The sequence below is a fragment of the Nicotiana attenuata genome, unplaced genomic scaffold, assembly GCF_001879085.1.
Source record: "Nicotiana attenuata strain UT unplaced genomic scaffold, NIATTr2, whole genome shotgun sequence".
Classification (NCBI taxonomy): domain Eukaryota; kingdom Viridiplantae; phylum Streptophyta; class Magnoliopsida; order Solanales; family Solanaceae; genus Nicotiana; species Nicotiana attenuata.
This window is the reverse complement of record NW_017676536.1, coordinates 1-18469: the sequence shown is the minus strand read 5'-3', so window position 1 is coordinate 18469 and position 18469 is coordinate 1. Positions and strand designations below refer to the sequence as shown.

General features: G+C 38.2%; 1 protein-coding gene across 2 annotated transcripts; it reads right to left on the bottom strand.

The window, feature by feature from the left end:
- Positions 1-752: 752 nt before the first annotated feature.
- Positions 753-7392, bottom strand: LOC109221066 (histidine protein methyltransferase 1 homolog). Of its 2 annotated transcripts, XM_019385524.1 has the most exons (9): positions 7168-7392; positions 6521-6580; positions 5803-5978; positions 5659-5721; positions 5084-5150; positions 4852-4952; positions 3793-3837; positions 1447-1917; positions 753-1236 (listed from the first exon to the last, which is right to left on the bottom strand). In XM_019385524.1, exons 3-9 carry the CDS (start codon positions 5932-5934, stop codon positions 1066-1068), a joined length of 1050 nt encoding a protein of 349 aa, XP_019241069.1. In that variant the 5' UTR covers positions 5935-5978; positions 6521-6580; positions 7168-7392; the 3' UTR covers positions 753-1065. The 2 variants fall into 2 exon arrangements, with proteins under 2 accessions (XP_019241069.1, XP_019241068.1); XM_019385523.1 differs by lacking the exon at positions 6521-6580 and having other exon boundaries at positions 7168-7391.
- Between the last annotated feature and the right edge of the window lie 11077 nt (positions 7393-18469).

Here is an 18469-nt window from a genome sequence, read left to right as displayed (position 1 = left end):
ATAACCTTTGACGCTAATTAGTCACAGTTGCAGAGCGAGAGCGAGCTCCTACTAGGATATCATGAAGAAAGTTTTGGAATTGCCCTCAAGAAAAAACCAAGTCACAAGTATGTTTGATTTTGTTTTGCTGGCTAGTGTGTCGATCTCGAACCATTGCCAGCTAACAGAATTTGACATAAGGTTGCTCCAAAAGGAGGATAAAAAGACTGCACAATGGAAATATCATCAGCAAAGAAGCCTAAAAACTGTACTCCGTATCAGACGTCATGGAGTGGGGAAATGTTTTTAGATGACATAACTGTTATTATCTTCAGAAAGGATTCGGATCTCAATTCTTAAGCAACACGGAACCAAATTGGATTTCTCATAACGAAGGGTCTAGTTTATTTAATTTATTATCACAAGTTAAATTTAATCATTATGCTTCCGTGTTTGGTAAGACATTTTGCTCAAAAGTAAAACGAAGAGTCAGCAGAGACTTTACTGGTATTAGAAAAGTTTGGTTGCTCTGAACTCACCTTAGCTTGAGGAGGCAAACACGCCACAAATTTAGGTGGCGGTCAGAAGCTTGCAACATAATACATTGGCTAGAGTGATTGTAGGAGAGGCCTTAAACATTGTACCCCTCGCGTTCCAGGTCTCGTACACACTATCCGTAGGAGCTAGGCATCGACTTATTTATCTCAACAGCAACAAAACTCATGGGAAACTAAACATACATATTTGACTATGAAACAAAAAAATTGCACGACTTCTTTCAAACCAATCAAAGGAATTAATGATTAATGTGACATTTCAATCTAGCCCAAGTGGAGAATCATTACATCATGTATAAATCAAGATAATGTACATTTAATTTACACCTTCAAGATAAGGAAGAAAAGGTCCACAAGCAAAAATAACTACATAAGTAGACCAACAGGACTCAAAGCCACGTATGCTTTCATCTTAATACTTGAATGTCAATCTACCATCACATAACGCATGTAAGATAAATAAATATAGAAGCATAAAAATAAGAACAATGTTAGATGAATAAAATTTCGGCTGTTGAAGAAACGCCTTTTATTTGAAAAAGAATTTCCAGATCTCTCTGTCTGTTAGCTCTTTCACTAAATGGGCACCAAAAACACCTTCCTCGTCTACCACGCTTCTCAGATGCCGTGCTGCACTGTTAAAGCTCACATAATTCCTTTTAGCAGCCAGGTATATTACTCCATAGGGAGGCCTCAGACACTGGTGGTTTTGAGAAGGTGAAAAATTGTTAAGACAGAACTATTCAATTAAATTAGCAACATACAGAAAGCAGCACTTGCAAATAGAAAATTGCAGTAGCATATAGTCAGATACTCCAATATAGATAACAAAAAGAATAGATGTTGCGTAAAATCAGACATAGGAGCTAAACAGGGAAACTCATCAGCATGGTTTAAGAGTAATGTATACCTTCTTTATCAGCCCATGTAGCTTCTTGAGGGAGGGCACTGAGTAGGGAAGTTCAGTCATTAAAATTACATCATATCCACCTTCGCCATTGTCTGCGTCATTAGCCCTCTCCCATGCTCTGCTTCCAGAGAGCTTCCTAGATCTCCTTAAGGAAGACTCCTGCGCCAATATGCTACCTTCTTGACTACTACAGCCATCCATGAAATCCTCCTCTGACAAGCTAAGGCTCATCCCTGTTGGTACCTCGGATATATAATTCCTCACCACAGATAAGACTGTAGGGAGTTCCTCCCACTCTCCAGCATAAAAGTGGACCACTGGAGCAAGAACCTGTCTTGAAGGAGTCAAAGGACTCTCAGGTTGGCGGCTCTGTCTATCACGGGCCTGCTCAAGGTTTGCTAAAACATTAGGGATGGTGGTGCATCTTATAGTTTCTGCACTGAGGTCTTGAAAATGTACTGTCGAAGCTCCCTGCAAAGAAGTTATTTTAAATCCGTTTATTTTAGTAACTTGAAACCAAGAGTCCCATGCAACTATACCCATTAAGTTCACTACAAGTTGGACTTCAGCTACCATGTCATACTCCTATAAATTTGTAATTCCGGCATTTGAATTCACACACTTGTGAGTTGTGACATGAGTTGAAATTTCAACTTAACATCCACCTCCTGCATCATTTGAGTCCCCCTAGTGATGATAATTACAGTGAGATCCTCAAAGAATGCAAATTGTGGAGCTGAACCATTTAGGCTCTTAAAACTAATTTAATGATAAAAAACAGGACCCTATGAGGTTTTAAAAGATTCTATGCTTTGGGACCTTACACAAAAACCGTTGTTTCCATTGCGGTCAAGTAGGTTCTTCATGTTCACAGCCTAATCACGAGGAACCCTTTCAAACTGCTCATTAGTGATCATTGCTTAGGGAGAACTTGTCACTAAATATAGAGTCTGGCAAGATCCAAAAGGTGCTCCATTAACAGGTTATATCTATTTTTTTTTATAAGGAATTAACAGGTTATATCTATTTTGACCAGGATATACTTCTGACCGAAAACTCAAATTTTGAACTTTGCAAATCTCTTGAAAATCATAGAATTCCCAAATACAGCTTTCGTTATCTACAAGTTGGGTTTGCAAATTTGTGCCGTTACAACTTAACAGTTAAAAAAGCATAAAGTTTAGATTACCTAAGCTCGATGCTCCAGGAATGATATGCCAGATAAAAATGTAACACAGAGTTAAAATAGGATGGTTGAAATAGAAAAATGTTTATCGGGTGACACGCTGTAAAAGAATACCTGCCAAAGTGAAAAGTAAGTTTTATAAAATGGTTGTTAGGCCCATAAAATAGGAAGGTTGAAATAGAAAAATGCTATCGGGTGTTACGTCGTAGAAGGATATCTACCAAAGTGAAAGGTAAGTTCTAAAAAATGGTTGTTAGGCCAATAATGTTATATGGGGTAAATATCCTCTAAAGTCCACCATATCCACGAGATGGGTGTTGCAGAAGATGAATGTGTGTTCATACTGAATTATTCAAGATCAGAAATAAACACATTCTGCAGAGATGCAAGTAGCACATTTATTTAGAGGATAATACGTGAGAACAGCGCTGAAATGATTCGGTCAAGTCGACCTCCAAATGCACCAGTCCATAGGTGTTAAGCGTAACGATGATGATGCGGACGAGATAGACCTAAAATCACATGCAAGGAAGTTGTCTCAAACGACCTACAATCTCCTAGAATCCATACTGACTTGAGAGTTAGCCATTTGGTTTGCCTAAATTAGGTCCATTAGTTGTTATGAGTCTTTTAATCTTGTTAGAGATTTGTATCTCTGTAGAAAATGTCAAAACATTGAAATGTCAAGACAGCCTAAATTATTGAATATTAGAATGAAACGAGGGCACAAATGAAGTATGATGGATAGTGAAGATTCATATAGACAACTCCAACAAGCTTGAGATTGAGACGTACGATATGCTAGTTTTTGAATGTATGGCCAAATTTCGGCAAGAGGAGAGGGGTTTATATAGGAACAGAAAAGGAATGTTAACACAGAATCCCGGGATACTGACAATTTTGGGATTAAAGGAATTCTTTCTGAAAGTCCTGGTTCGAAACGATGCACATAGCTCGGTGATGATTAGTAACAAATACAATAATCATGACACGACTTCTCACAAATCAACCGATTTTCTTTCAGCGGTTGATACCCTTTGTGTGCCCAGATTGAGTTTTAGAAATACTTCCTAAACATTCACACCAATGAAATTGCAAACTTAAATTCAAAATTATATTTGTCCTAAATTTCTGCACAAAGACTACATTAAAGCCGTTACCTTCAAACAAGCGAAAATTCCAGGAAGCCCGTGACTGCAACCAAGCTGAAAGCAAAAAGTCAAAAAAGGAAAACAAAAGTAACTTCCAGTGTTGAAAGAGAGGTACATGGGAATACAATTTGGTATGGTTACTTCAACTCCAACAGCTGTGAGCGAGATGATAAACTAAATGACAAGCAAAGCTGCAATCTAAGCATAAGCTATAAGCACAAACATGTCATTTAAGCATCAAATCACCAAGAAATGTATTAAAAGGTCAAAGATAAAGATTTCAAGCAACATCAATAACAGTAGCAAAATATATGATGGACTAAGACCCTATACAATGCTAGCATTATCCGTACTAACCAACAATAATCACAAGTTATTTCAACATGCTTTGTGGCTTTATGGAAAGATTTCACAAAAAAAAAAAAAAAAACCTTATGCACTGGCAAGTCACATTATGAGTATATGCAGTATATCATGTGCATAAATCTTTTGATCAAATAAGCTACAATTCAAAAGGCGCCAACTAATGATGCATCTGAGGGACCCTATTATCTTGGAGGCAAATAGTTAACTTTCAAAAAAGACTCATGCTGAGGTCCATTGGCACAAAAAGGTTACTCCTGAACCAAGGTTTGTGATTTCTCTATGAACTTCTACTTGCTCTCAGGCCAGCCCATCATCAAGGTCTTCTAAGGTAATTTAAAACGTTTATACCAAGTCCCAAAAGGTCCATTAGTGGTCCATTTTGATGGAATTTTTGTGCTACAGTCAAGTTGGTAGTGTCCAAAAGGAACCATAAAGATAATCCGCTTCTACCCTCTAACACATGCTTCTTAGAATCTGTTGATACCAAGTCCAAAAATGTGCTACCAAACAGGTAATACATTTATCACATACTCTCTACTTAGCAAAAAAGCTACATGGCATTTGAGCAGATCATTGTAGAAATTTTGTACGTAGATTGATGTAGATTCTTCTAAAGATGCCACGTTAATCCAACAATAGTGAAGATGAGGTACTAAATAGGTAAATGCATGTAAATCACACGAACAGTTCGCAATGAAGTACCTCAAGGACCCTTTTGCCTCTTAAGCTCAGTTGTCCATCCCGAATCTCATGCTTGAGAACATTAACAAGATCAATTGAGCTGTCCCAAGATTTAAGATGTCCTGTAGTGCAACAGATCAACTTTCGAAGTTAAAATTGATTATTGAATGCCCTTTTACAATTTCTCACACCAAGACCTGTTAGGAATCATTTATTACATTTGGCCTATGCAGAAACCAACAAGCGTACCTACCATCTGACTTTGAGGATATTGCTTCTGAACCAGTGAACCCAATTATATCAGCGACACTGACTCTACCCTGCATTATATAGAAACAAGTGCATTTCAAGTTTAATATTAAAATCGTCAAGCAGGCGAACACTCAGAAAGAAAGAAAAAAAAAGGAGAGATTTTATGCATATCTATTCAAGCTCAGGATACTGCAGTAGAGCATAGTGAAAAACACAGATCTGACGGTAAAACATATTCTCAATTTGAAAAAAGATGGCCATGTTCTCTTATTAGGGTCAAATTGACTACTTTTAGGATTCTTGGACATTGTTAATTCTTTATAACAAGATTTTATATATTTAGGACACGTACAGGTATACAATGACTTCCCAAAAGAAGATAACAATCTTTAGAGCCAGAAATCTCGGTTCTAAGCGATTTCCAGCTATGTCAGCCACCTCCTCAGAGACCAAGTACAGTTCCCCGAATTCAAAACTGGAATGAGTTATGAGTAGCCACCCATCATCAAGACATTAATATAGCAACTTCACTCAAAACAATTCATACCAATAACATAGTAAGAGAATTATTTGTACCTTGAAGAAATTGATTCCTTGTAAATCTATAGTCTCACCAGCATATTTGTAGGGATGAGCAGCCTGCACAATTTAATGCACATTTGGGAACAAGAAAACTGAAAAACAAAGGAAATTTTTTGAAATCAGCTAAAGAAGGTATACCTTTGATGGAACTATTTCTACAGCTGGTGAGGGAAGATGGACATCTCTGTCGGATATCACTGACATGTGACACCCTCGGTCTTGAGATATGAAACCAGGCAAGCATTGAGCCAGAAGTGCTTTTGTACGCATTATATCCTATACTCAACGTATATCAAGCTCACTGAAGAAAGAACCTGTAAATGGCACCATCAGAAAAAATAAAGAACAGTTCTAAACTTAGATTCTTTTTTCTTTTCCAACTGAAGAGCATTCAATTTGGATTTGCTAGCCTGTGGTAGAATTCCTCTTGAATCCACGCATGGATGACAAAGTGTGGAGTGAAACTAGTACATTGTATCATAAATCTTTTATAGGACTCTGTACAAGTATCGGAATGTTTGTAATTTCCTAGGGAATTTCTTAGCCAATAATACCTACCTTAAAAAAGAAATAACGCTTTCTTAATGTGAAAGATGAAATAAGTTTTTGATTCTGCTGAGTATACAATGTTATAAAGTCAAGGTAAAAAAAAAACTTTGGTCTGTTGATGATTAAAAAAATTTAACTGGAAACTATGTTGTTCTTTTTTATAAACTTGACCATTAGGAATCGAGATCCACGTATGGTTTCGTATGACTTCAATGGTATGGATTTCAAATGGCATTCAAATTGAAGGATCACCAATAAAATAATCACAATTAGTTTAAAATTATTGAGGAAATGCTCAGAGACTAACAATGATAGTTGCAATTTGTGTGTACTTATGTTCGAATTACTTGTATCCGGATGAGCCATCCTGTATTCAATCAGAAAAATACCCGTTCCAAATTCATCGTAATAATAAGAGAGAAACAAAGACATAGATGTAATAGGAGAAAAGGTTGGGACTGAGGACGCTTCCGCAATAATAGTACAAAAGCAGATATTTAAGGAAACCTGATAAAAAAAAAATTAATTCTGCCATTCTTTTGGATTCCAAAGATCCAGAGGTAAAGTTGATTAACAGGGCAAATAAGACAAAAATTTCCAACATACAAATCCTTAGTTTTCCAACAGTAAGCTGTAAAAACAAGCAACTACTGGAAGAATATAACAAGTTCAAAGTCAAAACCAAAATAAAGTGTGAGTCCATTTTTTCCCCTTTCTAATTCCAATACTACTCCTATAATTATTATTATAGTTTAAAGCCAATTTAGGGGAAACTATTACTATAATTATCATCAAATAAAGTTCTTGAATTTCAATTCCAGCAAATTACAGCACTAGAAAACCAATAAAAGCAAGAAACACAAGACCCTAAATTCAAAACTAAATCAAAATCAAAATCAAAATACAAAAGGTAAAATGGCAATAAGAGCAAGAATTGAGACAAAGTGAACATACCACAGTGAAGAAAATACCAATTCAAGAATGATCTGAACGAAAAATCTGAATTTGACTGCTTCGGCAAAGACCCTTTGTTTACGGTGAAATCAAAGATCACAGCACTGTTAAAATATTATCAAATAAAGAAAAAATACGGCAATTTCAGGGAATATACCATAAAGGCATAAACAATTTTCCAAGTCAAAATAGGAGAAAAATACTGAAAGAAAAGAAGCTTCGATTTTCAGACTGAAGGGTCAGTGAAAGTGGAATATACTAATATGACCCTTGTTCATATCACTATTACGGATGTGACCTGATTGGTTCTAGTTTGTTAAAGTGGCGTTTTGGTAGATATATGTAAAAAAAAAAAGGAAAAAGAGTTTTAATTTCTCGACGAGAAAAAAGAAAGTTTGAATTTCTCGCTAGTCGTGAGAAACTAGCGGCACTGTCCGTGTACAACGAGGCATCCATTTGATCACGTGGATGACACGCCTGCCCACTCATTCTTTTTATTTTTCCTTTCTATTTTACCACTAAGTAAATTGTTACTTATAAATTACTTATAGGATAATACATAATTATCTCATTGGGGTTGTACCTAAGTTCCAGTCGCAACCCTTAAAAATACGGGTGTCCTATGATCAGCTAGCCTTATTCAAAATGTATCTTTGACCCCCTTACACAGAAAAGCCTACTCTAAAACTAGTAGGTGATAAACATATTAAACTACTAAAACATAAATTATGTAATAAAACAATAAAAGTAGAAGAACAATATTGCAGAGAAAGAGAGAGTAATTCTTATTAAATTTTGGATTGATTTACAATGGGGTAAGGCCCCTCTATTTATAGGGGAAAAATGGCTTAGCCACAAAGTAAAACTCTCTAAAAGATAGATATTCACTCTAATTACAATTCTATTCATAACACTCCCCTTTGAATGTCTACTCAATAAGTAATGTGCCTCATTAAAACCATAACTAAAATAAAACCCAATGGAAAAAAAATCTATACGCTTTTTGGTTGCCTCGTTAAATACCTTGCAAGGAAAACCCAGTGGGACAAAACCTTGTAAGAGAAAAAGAGTGCAACGCATATTAAACTCCCCCTGATGAGAGCATCATTTCACATCCTTTAACCTTTCGATCCCAATCTTGTGCACTAGCTTCTTGAAGGTTGACGTTGGTGGAGATTTTGTGAACAAATCAGCCATATTACTTGAACGAATTTGTTGCACATTAATATCACCATTCTTTTGAAAATCATGTGTAAAAAATAACTTTGGTGAAATGTGCTTTGTCCTATCTCCTTTTATGAATCCTCCCTTCAATTGGTCTATGCATGCTGCATTGTCTTCATACAAAATCGTGGGTAGTTTGTCACATTTCAAACTACATTTGTCTCGAATAAGATGTATTATAGACCTCTGTCACGTCCCGAACCATGACCTGGGCATAAAACGGCACTCGGTGCCTGACTGCATGTGACCGAGCGAACCAACTGTATGGCTGGATCAACATGTGGTATAACTATGAGCTAGAGGTAAATGTAAAACATGATAATCTGCTAAAAAGTCTGACTGAAATATCATAGATGCGAACAATACTGAAAGGTCTGCAAGTATAAACAAGTAGCCGACAAGGCTAACACATGAAAGCCTTCTAATATCTGACTGACTGGGTTATAGTCTACGAAGCCTCTAAAGAATACTGAAAACGCCAACTGTTTACCGGGACAAGGTCCCCGGTATACCTTATTAACTAAAATACTATAATGACTAAAACAAAAGAGAGATAAGGTCCCAAAAAACTAGGGCTCACCAATAGCTGATACGAGATGTCCTGGCAAGCTGAATCGTCAACCTGTAAATCGTTACCTGCATCGCGAGATACAGGCCCGGAGTAAAAGGGGCGTCAGTACATTTGAATTGTACTGCTATGTAAAATAGCTGAACAAAAGAACTGTAAATACTGAAACTGAACTGCTAGCTGATAAACTGAGAACTGAACAAGGAAGTAAGGATGTGAATACTCCCTCTTCTGAATGATGAACAACCTGTTTAACTGAATATTAAACTGCGGCCTCAGGCCCAATATATATATATGTGCACAACTGTGGCCTCGAGCCCAAGTATACGTATACATAACTGCGGCCTCAGGCCTAAAGATACATAAAGCATAAGTTGCGGCCTCAGGCCCAAATACAGGTGTTCAACATTCAAGAATATAAAATCAGGAACTGAGAATCATATTAAAATACATGATACTGAAATAATGAGCCATATGGGTTACATGATACTAAAATAATGAGCCATACTGGGTTACATGATACTGGAATAGTGAATATGATTAGACTGAGATGAGTATTCATAATAAGTTGATTTGTCATAACTGAAACTCATAGAATATCGAATGATTATGAGACTATGCCATCTAGAGACTAGAAGTCCTACTACTGTTCAGGGAAATAAGGCGTAGTTCCTTTCTGAGGAAACTGGTAATGATCATAATGAATGGGACGTAGGGAGAATCATAGACATTCCCAAACGTAAAGAGTTAGCCTTACATACCTTAACTTCCTGCTCTTGAGCGTAATACAACGTTTGTCAATCCTTTCAACTTTAATCTATAGCAATACAAGTCAAAGGGATTCCATATTAGCTATAATGCTCATGTTTTGGTCACTTAAGCATTTTATCAAACACTTGGTGAAAATAAAGCTTCATAGTCCTTATTAATGGTATCTCTACACCCAACAATCCATTCTCTTGTTCCTAGATAAATTCTAAGGTCTCAAATGATTACACCAACATTATTCTTCATCACCCATAAGGCAAACAACACCCTTAACCAATAATCAACACTCAACACCCCAACCTTATAATCGTTCATGATTTTCTATCAAACCCAACAACTCATATCTCATGAACTAGGATTTATAATCATTAAACCAATGCTAGAATCAATTAGAGGGTGAAGACATTACCTTTTTGAAGTTCAAACCCTTTGAATTCGAGTTCTAGGCTTCCGTCTCTCAACAATGATGTTCCAATCGAATATCTAATGATATGGAGGGTTTACCCATGTTAATAAGATGTTGGAAAAATGAAATTAACTTAGAATCACCATTAGAACTTACATTGGGTGGTGGAAGGACCCTTAAGGAGTTAGGTTTTTGAGGGTTCCCCTTTCTAGAGAAAGTTTTTATGTTTTGGGGCTGTGGGGAACGAAATATAGCTTTAAAATGACCCCCCACAAGCACGCTCGCGCACCTGGAGACCTGCCCGCGCTACTGACCGCGCTAAACGGCAGTAACACTGCCTCAAAATTAGCGGTCGCGCTATGGGCGCGCTACCGGGCGCGCATATCGCATACTGTTCTGTAAAATGCACATAACTTTTTGCATAGAGATCCATTTGGGCTCCATTATATATCGTTTGAAAGATATTTCAAAGGCCTACAACTTTCATGCTTTGCGTTTTCCCAAATTAATTACACATTTTTACTAAAACCTGCTGGAACACAGACCTTTTGCAAACTTAGTTGATTTTGTCAAATCTTATGCACCTCACTTTCCATCTTGATTTTGAAACAACTATTTTACCCATAATCATCCCGATGGGACTTCACATGTTCAAAATATACCCTTACCACTCATTTAACACATTCACACCTAAGCCGAATTTACGAGGTGTTACATTAATGCACAGAACGTGGTTGTGGCCGTTGGGATTATGGAACCCCGGTGGACTTTGGATAAGGCTCATCTTAAAGGATCATTATGTGGACAACATAATTGATCCGACTAGGTTTGACCATGATACATGCACAATTTTGACCAGAGTAAGGTTACTATGGGGTTTTAGACCGGTACCCTCAAGCGGACAACTTGAGAGGGAATGACATGGAACCGTCGACTGCATCGCTGATCGACTAGTTTTACCGCAAATAAGCCTTTCCGAATTTAAGGGTAATAAGTAGGAAGAGCACAACCACTGATCAAGCGTTGCTATAGGATTTGATACGCACGAGTGGAATATGAAGTGGAGCATGATTTATGCAGCAGTTAATAACATGTAGTCAAGTATTTGCACGTAGACAAATAAATGCGGTATTTAAATAATTGAAAGACAATTACGGAAAAGAAAACAAGGAGACAAGTCAGTTTCAGGAATAAAGAATCATATAGTTCAAATAAAAGGAAAGGGTACGGGATAAAGCATGCTTGGACTAATTCGTAAAAATAAGTTCGTTATGGTAAGAGCCTAAAGGTATCCCCAGCAGAGTCGCCATGCTGTCGCGCCCCCTTTTTTCCTCCGCGGAGAAAGTCCGAGTTTCGACGTTCATGGGGGTAATAACTCATTTCCTTTTGGGATTTGGGTATTTGAAGAGTCGCCACCTAACGGATTATGGTGCGTTAGGGCACCTAGAGCGATTAACTCCTAGACTAGTTTGCATTACCAGAGATTTAGGGTAAGGGCTAGAAATAACCTTGAGGAGAAGGTGTTAGGCACCCCTCTAGGTCACAACGGTGGGTCCCGGCCGAACTTATACTTATGAATTAGTCCTTTAACAAATAAGTAGTTGAAATACATAATTGCAAATAAAGCATGTTGGACATTGTATGACTCAAATAATAAGACAAAGAATTTGAACAAGTTGTGTACATATAAAAAAAAAGTAAAGTTCTAGACAAAGGGAATTTGGAAAGGAGGGGTCCTAGGTTGGTTAGCCTACAGGATCACCCCACGCAATGCCCGGCAAACACTCCTCGATGAGGGGCTACACGTGACATTAACGCGTAGTCATCATATCCCATTCTACCCAATTGGTCATAGCCTAAAGCGTTCTAGTAACCTTGACAATGTCCTATGCGTGCACTACCCATCCTTTCCTCGTGGCCCTGGAGGTATTTTAGGACCTCTATTCTTTGGACAGCTCTAGACTTTCCTAAGGTTTTAAAGGATAAAAATCTAGGCGACAATCAAGAACAGTTAGGAGTGCAATTAAAGAAACAAGTTATAGGCTCACAGTTACCTCCTCAAACATAACAAATAGGTGCACATCTTCAAACAACATTCAAATACTTAAGAGAAAAATCCCAGGATATGATATCTAGGTGAGCAGGGGTTGTCACACCTCCTTTTTCCTACCCCCGGAAGGGGTATAAGGGAGTTTTTTCCAATTTAAGTGACATTCGAAACGGGATTATTTTATTTAAAATTCATAGTCTCCACTTGGGATAATTTATGGTGCCTCAAGTCACCGGTTTAAATCCCGAATCGAGGAAAGATTGACTCTGTTTCACAGTACGCGAATACAAAATCCAGGTAAGGAATTCTGTTAACCCGGGAGAAGGTGTTAGGCATTCTCGGGTTTCGTGGTTTTAGCACGGTCGCTCAATTGTTATTATTGGCCTATTTATTTGATTTTAAAACATCTTTGAAACCTATGTGCATTTTAACTTTAAAACCGCTTTTACTTATTTAAAGAATTAATTCAAGGTTATTTAAAACATATCGCAAGCCACACTACATGAAATGCACCCGTGGTTCACGACACGTTCTATTTAACCTTGTTGGGAATTAGAACCGGGTCACATGAAATGTACATCCGAATTTTAATAATTAAACTGTCACAACTACGTCATGGGAACCGTACCCATGGTTATGAAAATTTATTTAATTGCAGCTAAAGCAACTAGCGATTATTAAGAAATATTATTATTAAGGAAGCAAGACCTTAGTATTTTCAGGAAGATCGAATTTAAATAAAAAGGGTTGATCAACTATTCATGCTGCCAAGGAAAAAAAATGAACTGAGCAGAGGCATTGAAACTAGCACATGCTTCCCTCACTCACGCCAAACTCCGACACAGGCAGAATTTAACTCATCTCCATTGAGAACAGAAGGAACAAAAACTTCGAAATTCAAACGGCCTCTATAACAAACTGTTGTTGTCAGATTTAGCCTTTGATTTACACATCTCCTTTACACCTTGAAATACCAATGGAATCCCAGAAAACGATGAAACATAAAAAAGCAAAAATCAAACTAGATTCTAAGTCCACTCTTGCTCCCTGTTTCTGTTTCGTTTTCGGCCTCTGTTTCGTGGGTGTGTGTGTGCGTGTTTTTGTGAAGAATGGAGAGGCTGGCGGCTATAGAAGATGAAGAGAACGGGTGGGGGTCATTTTTGTTCTGCTGCTGCGGTTGGGATCGAGTCAAGAAGCAGGGGTCATTTTTTGTTAAGAAGAAGCCATTGAAATGGCTCTTCTTCTCTTGTGAAGGAGATGAGATTCAGAGAGGGCAGGGGGGGTCCTGTGTATTGCGGCGCTGATCAGTCTCCTCCCCAGATTTTTAGGCGTTAGTCTCTCTATCTAGGTCCTAGAGTCTAGGTTTTTATTTGGTGTATTCTTTTTTTGATTGCTCTTAGGTTCTTGGGGTCTTTTTTATTTATTTTTTGTTCCAAATAAGAGTCTAGAAGGTTCCTAGGGTTAGCTTGATAGGTATTGGGTATGTGCTTAATGGGCTAATCCGAATTGGGCCTAAAAATGGGTCGTTTGAGCCCAAATTTTATTCTTTCTTTGTGAACAAGACTAAAATACTGCCTTATTTACTAATTAATCTTACTTAAATAAATAACTATTAAAATAAGACTAATCGTTAAAACAAACCTATTTTTTGGTATTTTCAAATATCATATTTAAATAAAATAAGGTACTATTTTTGTATATTTTTTTTTTAGTTTACGAAAGGAATATAAACTAAAAGCAACTAAAAAGAAGAAATATTTTTTGATAAAATAAAATAAAAGAGTCAAAACTAATTGAAATATCGATATTAGGCCTAAACTAAATATTATACGTTAAAATGGGTGGAATCTCGGGGAGGGTCAAAAATCACATGTCTACAGGGGTTATATGGTGTTGAATTAGGACAATATGTGAAAGATCCTATTTAACTTGCCTACTGATTACCTGTTAAATCTGGACAGCTTTAAGTAGTAAAAATACAGTTTCAGAGTTGCAGAATTTAAAAGCCCTATAGGCTTGCCTAAACGCAGAACAGTGACGTCCTAAGAGCATGATAACTATGTTAATGTAGTAGAACAATGAACAGTTTTTAAAACGGATTCTTGGGTTCCTATAGGCATGCTGTCTAGTGATAGTAAATTAAGGCAGTGTTTGAAAAAAAAAATCATTTAAAGAAATAGACAATTGTTTAGGCCAGTTTCAAGCGAACTAACACGAATTAGACCGACTTGTTTAAACTAAGTTGATTTTAAGTTCTATAAGCAGAATTTCTGATTTTTAATTCCTATAGGCATGGTATCTAATTGTTAAGAGCTGACGTTAGAACTTATAGGCATGATTTCTAGTGAGACGAATGCAAACACATGCAGTACAGAAATTGAACTCAATCACTTTACACTTTATAGGCATGGTATCTACTTATGAAGTTGATTTTAACCCTATAGACATGGTTTCTGATATTGAATCCCTTTAAATCCTATAGGCATGGTTTCTAGTCATGGTAAAACAAACTATAGCAAATAGAACTTGTTTTGAATTTCTCTTTATTTTATATTAAGCCCTTTCTTTGTAGGAATTTTTGAATTGTGTCCACTGCAGTACTCTAACTCTCTTATAGTGTACTACATTACATGAAACGTAGTTCATGATTTCCCCTTCGCTCTCTTTAGCATTTTGGTTTAACACCACGCAGGCAGCTGGTACCTTCCCAGCTTCTTCATCAGGTAACCTGCCAATTCAACACATTGTCAGCGGCATTTTGCCTGTAAAAATTCATTAATGAATCAGTATCTCCTTTACTTGAACACGGGTTTCGACTTCCACTAAGAGCCCGGTTAGAGAATTATCGTCCTCGCTTCGCTTACCGCCTTCGTCTTTCGCCAGGGCTTATACTTCATCAATGTCCTTACTGCGTTTCACGCTTTTCAGGACCTCGATCCAAGCCCTCAGTCTCAAAAACTTCAGCATGGATGGATAGATGCCATACGGCCGTTAGCTATTAAGTATTTCGTATATAGCAGGACTGTGACCCTCCTCTCAACCCAATCCCTTACTTGACCCTCAAAACTCACTATCGAGTTGTAACCGAAGTAGATCAAGAGAGGGGACGATGCCCAGACGACAGATTTGACCCAATGTCAAACAGGCCAAAGGCTCAGAATGAGACGAGTCAGGGATCCAGAATGACTTCATTGACTGATCACCGAGCAAGAAAGACGCTTTACGCAGCATTTCAGGTCGGAAAACTCTATAAGCGTGTCATCAAGTTAGGTTAGGCCAACCTCGGAACTAGATGTGGTCACCTTTCTGATCTAACACCACAGGCGATGGCCAGGGATCATCCTCTCAATAGGACAGAAAGAAGGAATCTTCCTAGGAAGAACCTAGACGGTTTCTGGAAGCATCCTTTACTTTGTTGTTCACAGTAGCAGCTTGCCAAGTGGGAGAATGAGGACCGTCGGATCGAGGGCATGAAGGCTATAACATAGAGTTGGAGGCCTTATTTATGGGACATCCATAAAAGCCATCCCATTCAAGAAGCCCCTACTTATACCCCTGCTCCCTTCTATCCTTGATGGATCAATTGAAGAACTTTACAGATCAAAATGGAATTCCGAACCGCTATAGAAGCGAACGACTTGATCGCGAACTATAGTCTTTGTTTGTTCGACTGACCGATTCGAATCGATTGGGCTTCGTTCCGGGTAGTGTTTAGTCATAAGCCTGTCTCTTTTGGTCTTCACTTGTCTGCTTTCGTTCCACTCCTTTCCAACTCATTTCTCCGGTTCAACAATTTCAACACCGCGCCCCTTCTCCAGGGCGGCAGATGGGTCTAGAGAACCGAACTGTCTCACGATTTCAATCCGGTTAGAAAAACTTCTCCTGAGCAATTCACGTATCACTTGAGTAGTAGTACGAAACCTTAAGAAAAGGCGATCTACTAGTTGAAAAAAGGAGGATCCGTTGAAGAGTTTATGTTGTCTCGGTAGGGAATAGTCCAATCTTTTCCAGCACCGGTGCAATATGAAAGAGCCCTTTAGAATTCCTTAGAATACGAATGAGATCAAAAAGGCTCTGCCGAGGCTCGAGTAGAAGAAGGGGTACTTGAACAGAGGGCCGTCTCAGACCAGTGAAGATCGGAATTGAGCTGCTTAAGATTCCAATTCAAGTAAGGAAGATTGTCATTAGTCTAGGTATTCTAAATATAAAATACCATTAGCGCCCAAGCTAACCATCTCGACCGATCGATCGGAATGAAACCGATTAATATGGAACTGCTAAAGATGGAAAAAACGCAAGGAACGAAGTTGTGAGAAAGTCCCGTGACATCCAAGTTTTATTTTCGAAATGAAAGATTGAGCAGCTGCTGAAGATGGAGCTGCAGAGGGTAGTTCCGGTAAGAGAGAGAAAGTTTGATTGATAAGGGCATTCTGTGAATGGAGGAATTGGCACAAATCTGATCTGAAGTAATGTGTTGCCGCGAATCGGCTGAAAGAGTTTCAATAGGCCAGGAAACCATTTCCGCTAAAGAGTTCTCTATTGCAATGTTTTTTGGCGGGTCGCTTTCTTTTGAAAAGAGAGGTTTCGCCCTTTCCGGCTCTTCTCCTCCATGCTTCAGTTGCCGAGTATGATTTGGTATAGTTTCAAAGTTTTAAGCTGGAGCCTCACGTCACGGAACGAATGTTTTGTTTTCAAATCAGCTTCGAAGAATGGCCGGGAATCGTCTTCCTAAAAAGAAGAGTCTTCGTTTGAAAAAATATAGTTTTCAATTGGCTCGGCTTCCTTAGATAATCAAATCAAGTTTCAAGCCGGTCAGGTCAATCGTTTCAAAGGAAGAAAATAAAGGCCGAAATCAAGATGAATGTCGACCCGGTAAATCACCTAACTTTGTATAGCTGAAAGTTGCCAAATCGGTTGAAAGAATTGAAAGGAATGCTGGAAAATGAGCTTCAAAGCTTGAACTTCCACTTTCAATAGTCAGAAGAAGCGCGGATGGCACCAGTCCTGATTGATTGTTTTGAAGTGAAGGGCTTTTTCCTACTAATGAGTACAGATATGCGGCCTTAGTATTAGAAAAAGAATTAGCAGGGGTACGTGCGAAGTCTTCAATGAATACCGGGGAATTGGCCAAGTATTACTTCACTTCCTCTTAGTTCAAGCTATTCCTTAGCGATTGTTCATCTTCCACTGCCCGAGGCCTCCAGAAAGAAGGCGTTCTTTTGCATTGCACTTCTTCATGTCTTGGTTCACCGTCGTTCTGAATAAGTCAGATAGTTGATCGAGAAAGCACCGCCCAAAGGTGCTCATTGAGCCGGTCCCCGGTGGCTAAAATCATCTCAAAGCTGAAGTGAAGAAAAAAGCCAAGTTATTGCAAAACAGCAGAATTAAATTCTATAAGGTAGGGCTTTAGTTTTTCACTAGAAGCTCAGCCTAGAGTTGATCGACAGGTTAACCCCGAAATGAGTTGATCGACCGGTTACCCCCCGTAATTGACCCTTAAGCTCGGGGGAATCGGAAACTATTGTATCTTTTCTAAAACGGCACTCTCCCTTGATTTCCACAATAATGTTTGCTTATGAAACCTTTTTTCACGTGGTTCTGGTCTCTTTTCGATTGCTTGACAAAGGGGAACAAAAAGAAAAGCCCTATACACCAAAAGTCAAAAGGGGAAATCCCTTGATCAGGTCTTGAATGAGAACGAAGGTAAGGAGACCCCCCCTAATGAAAAAAGGGCTAAAAAAAAAAGNATGCCTATGCATGCTTATATGTGCATATATGCTATTTTGAAAGTATATATGTGTACTAATAATATATAGGGTAAAATTGGGTATCAACAATAATTACGCATCCTTCCGATGCGTTGCATCCGTTCCTGTGTACTTGTTGCTTCGATCTCAGCACCTGTAACGGTCTATTTTCTCGATTAGTGCGCGGTATTCCTAATAAAGTAAAGGGGAATCTTCTACGAACGAGTACTTTACTACTTCGAGTTTCTTGAATTTGCATATCCTCTTCTTTTATTCCTTTCTAAACTTCCACCTTCTACAACTCTCTTTGCCGTCATTGTTATCTCTTCTTCACTCCAACTCCTTCCGCTCATATTCAATTATAAAAATGGCTAGTGCATCTTCTAATTTGAGGAGATTCTTAGCCCGAACCCACTGTCAATGGCCATGTCCGCTCGTGATGAAGGGGAGGCCATTGTTACAGAGGATGATAGCTTTCCCATAGTGGAGGAGATCGTTCCCCGTAATGATAGGGCCAGGTTGGATTTCTCGAAGTCACA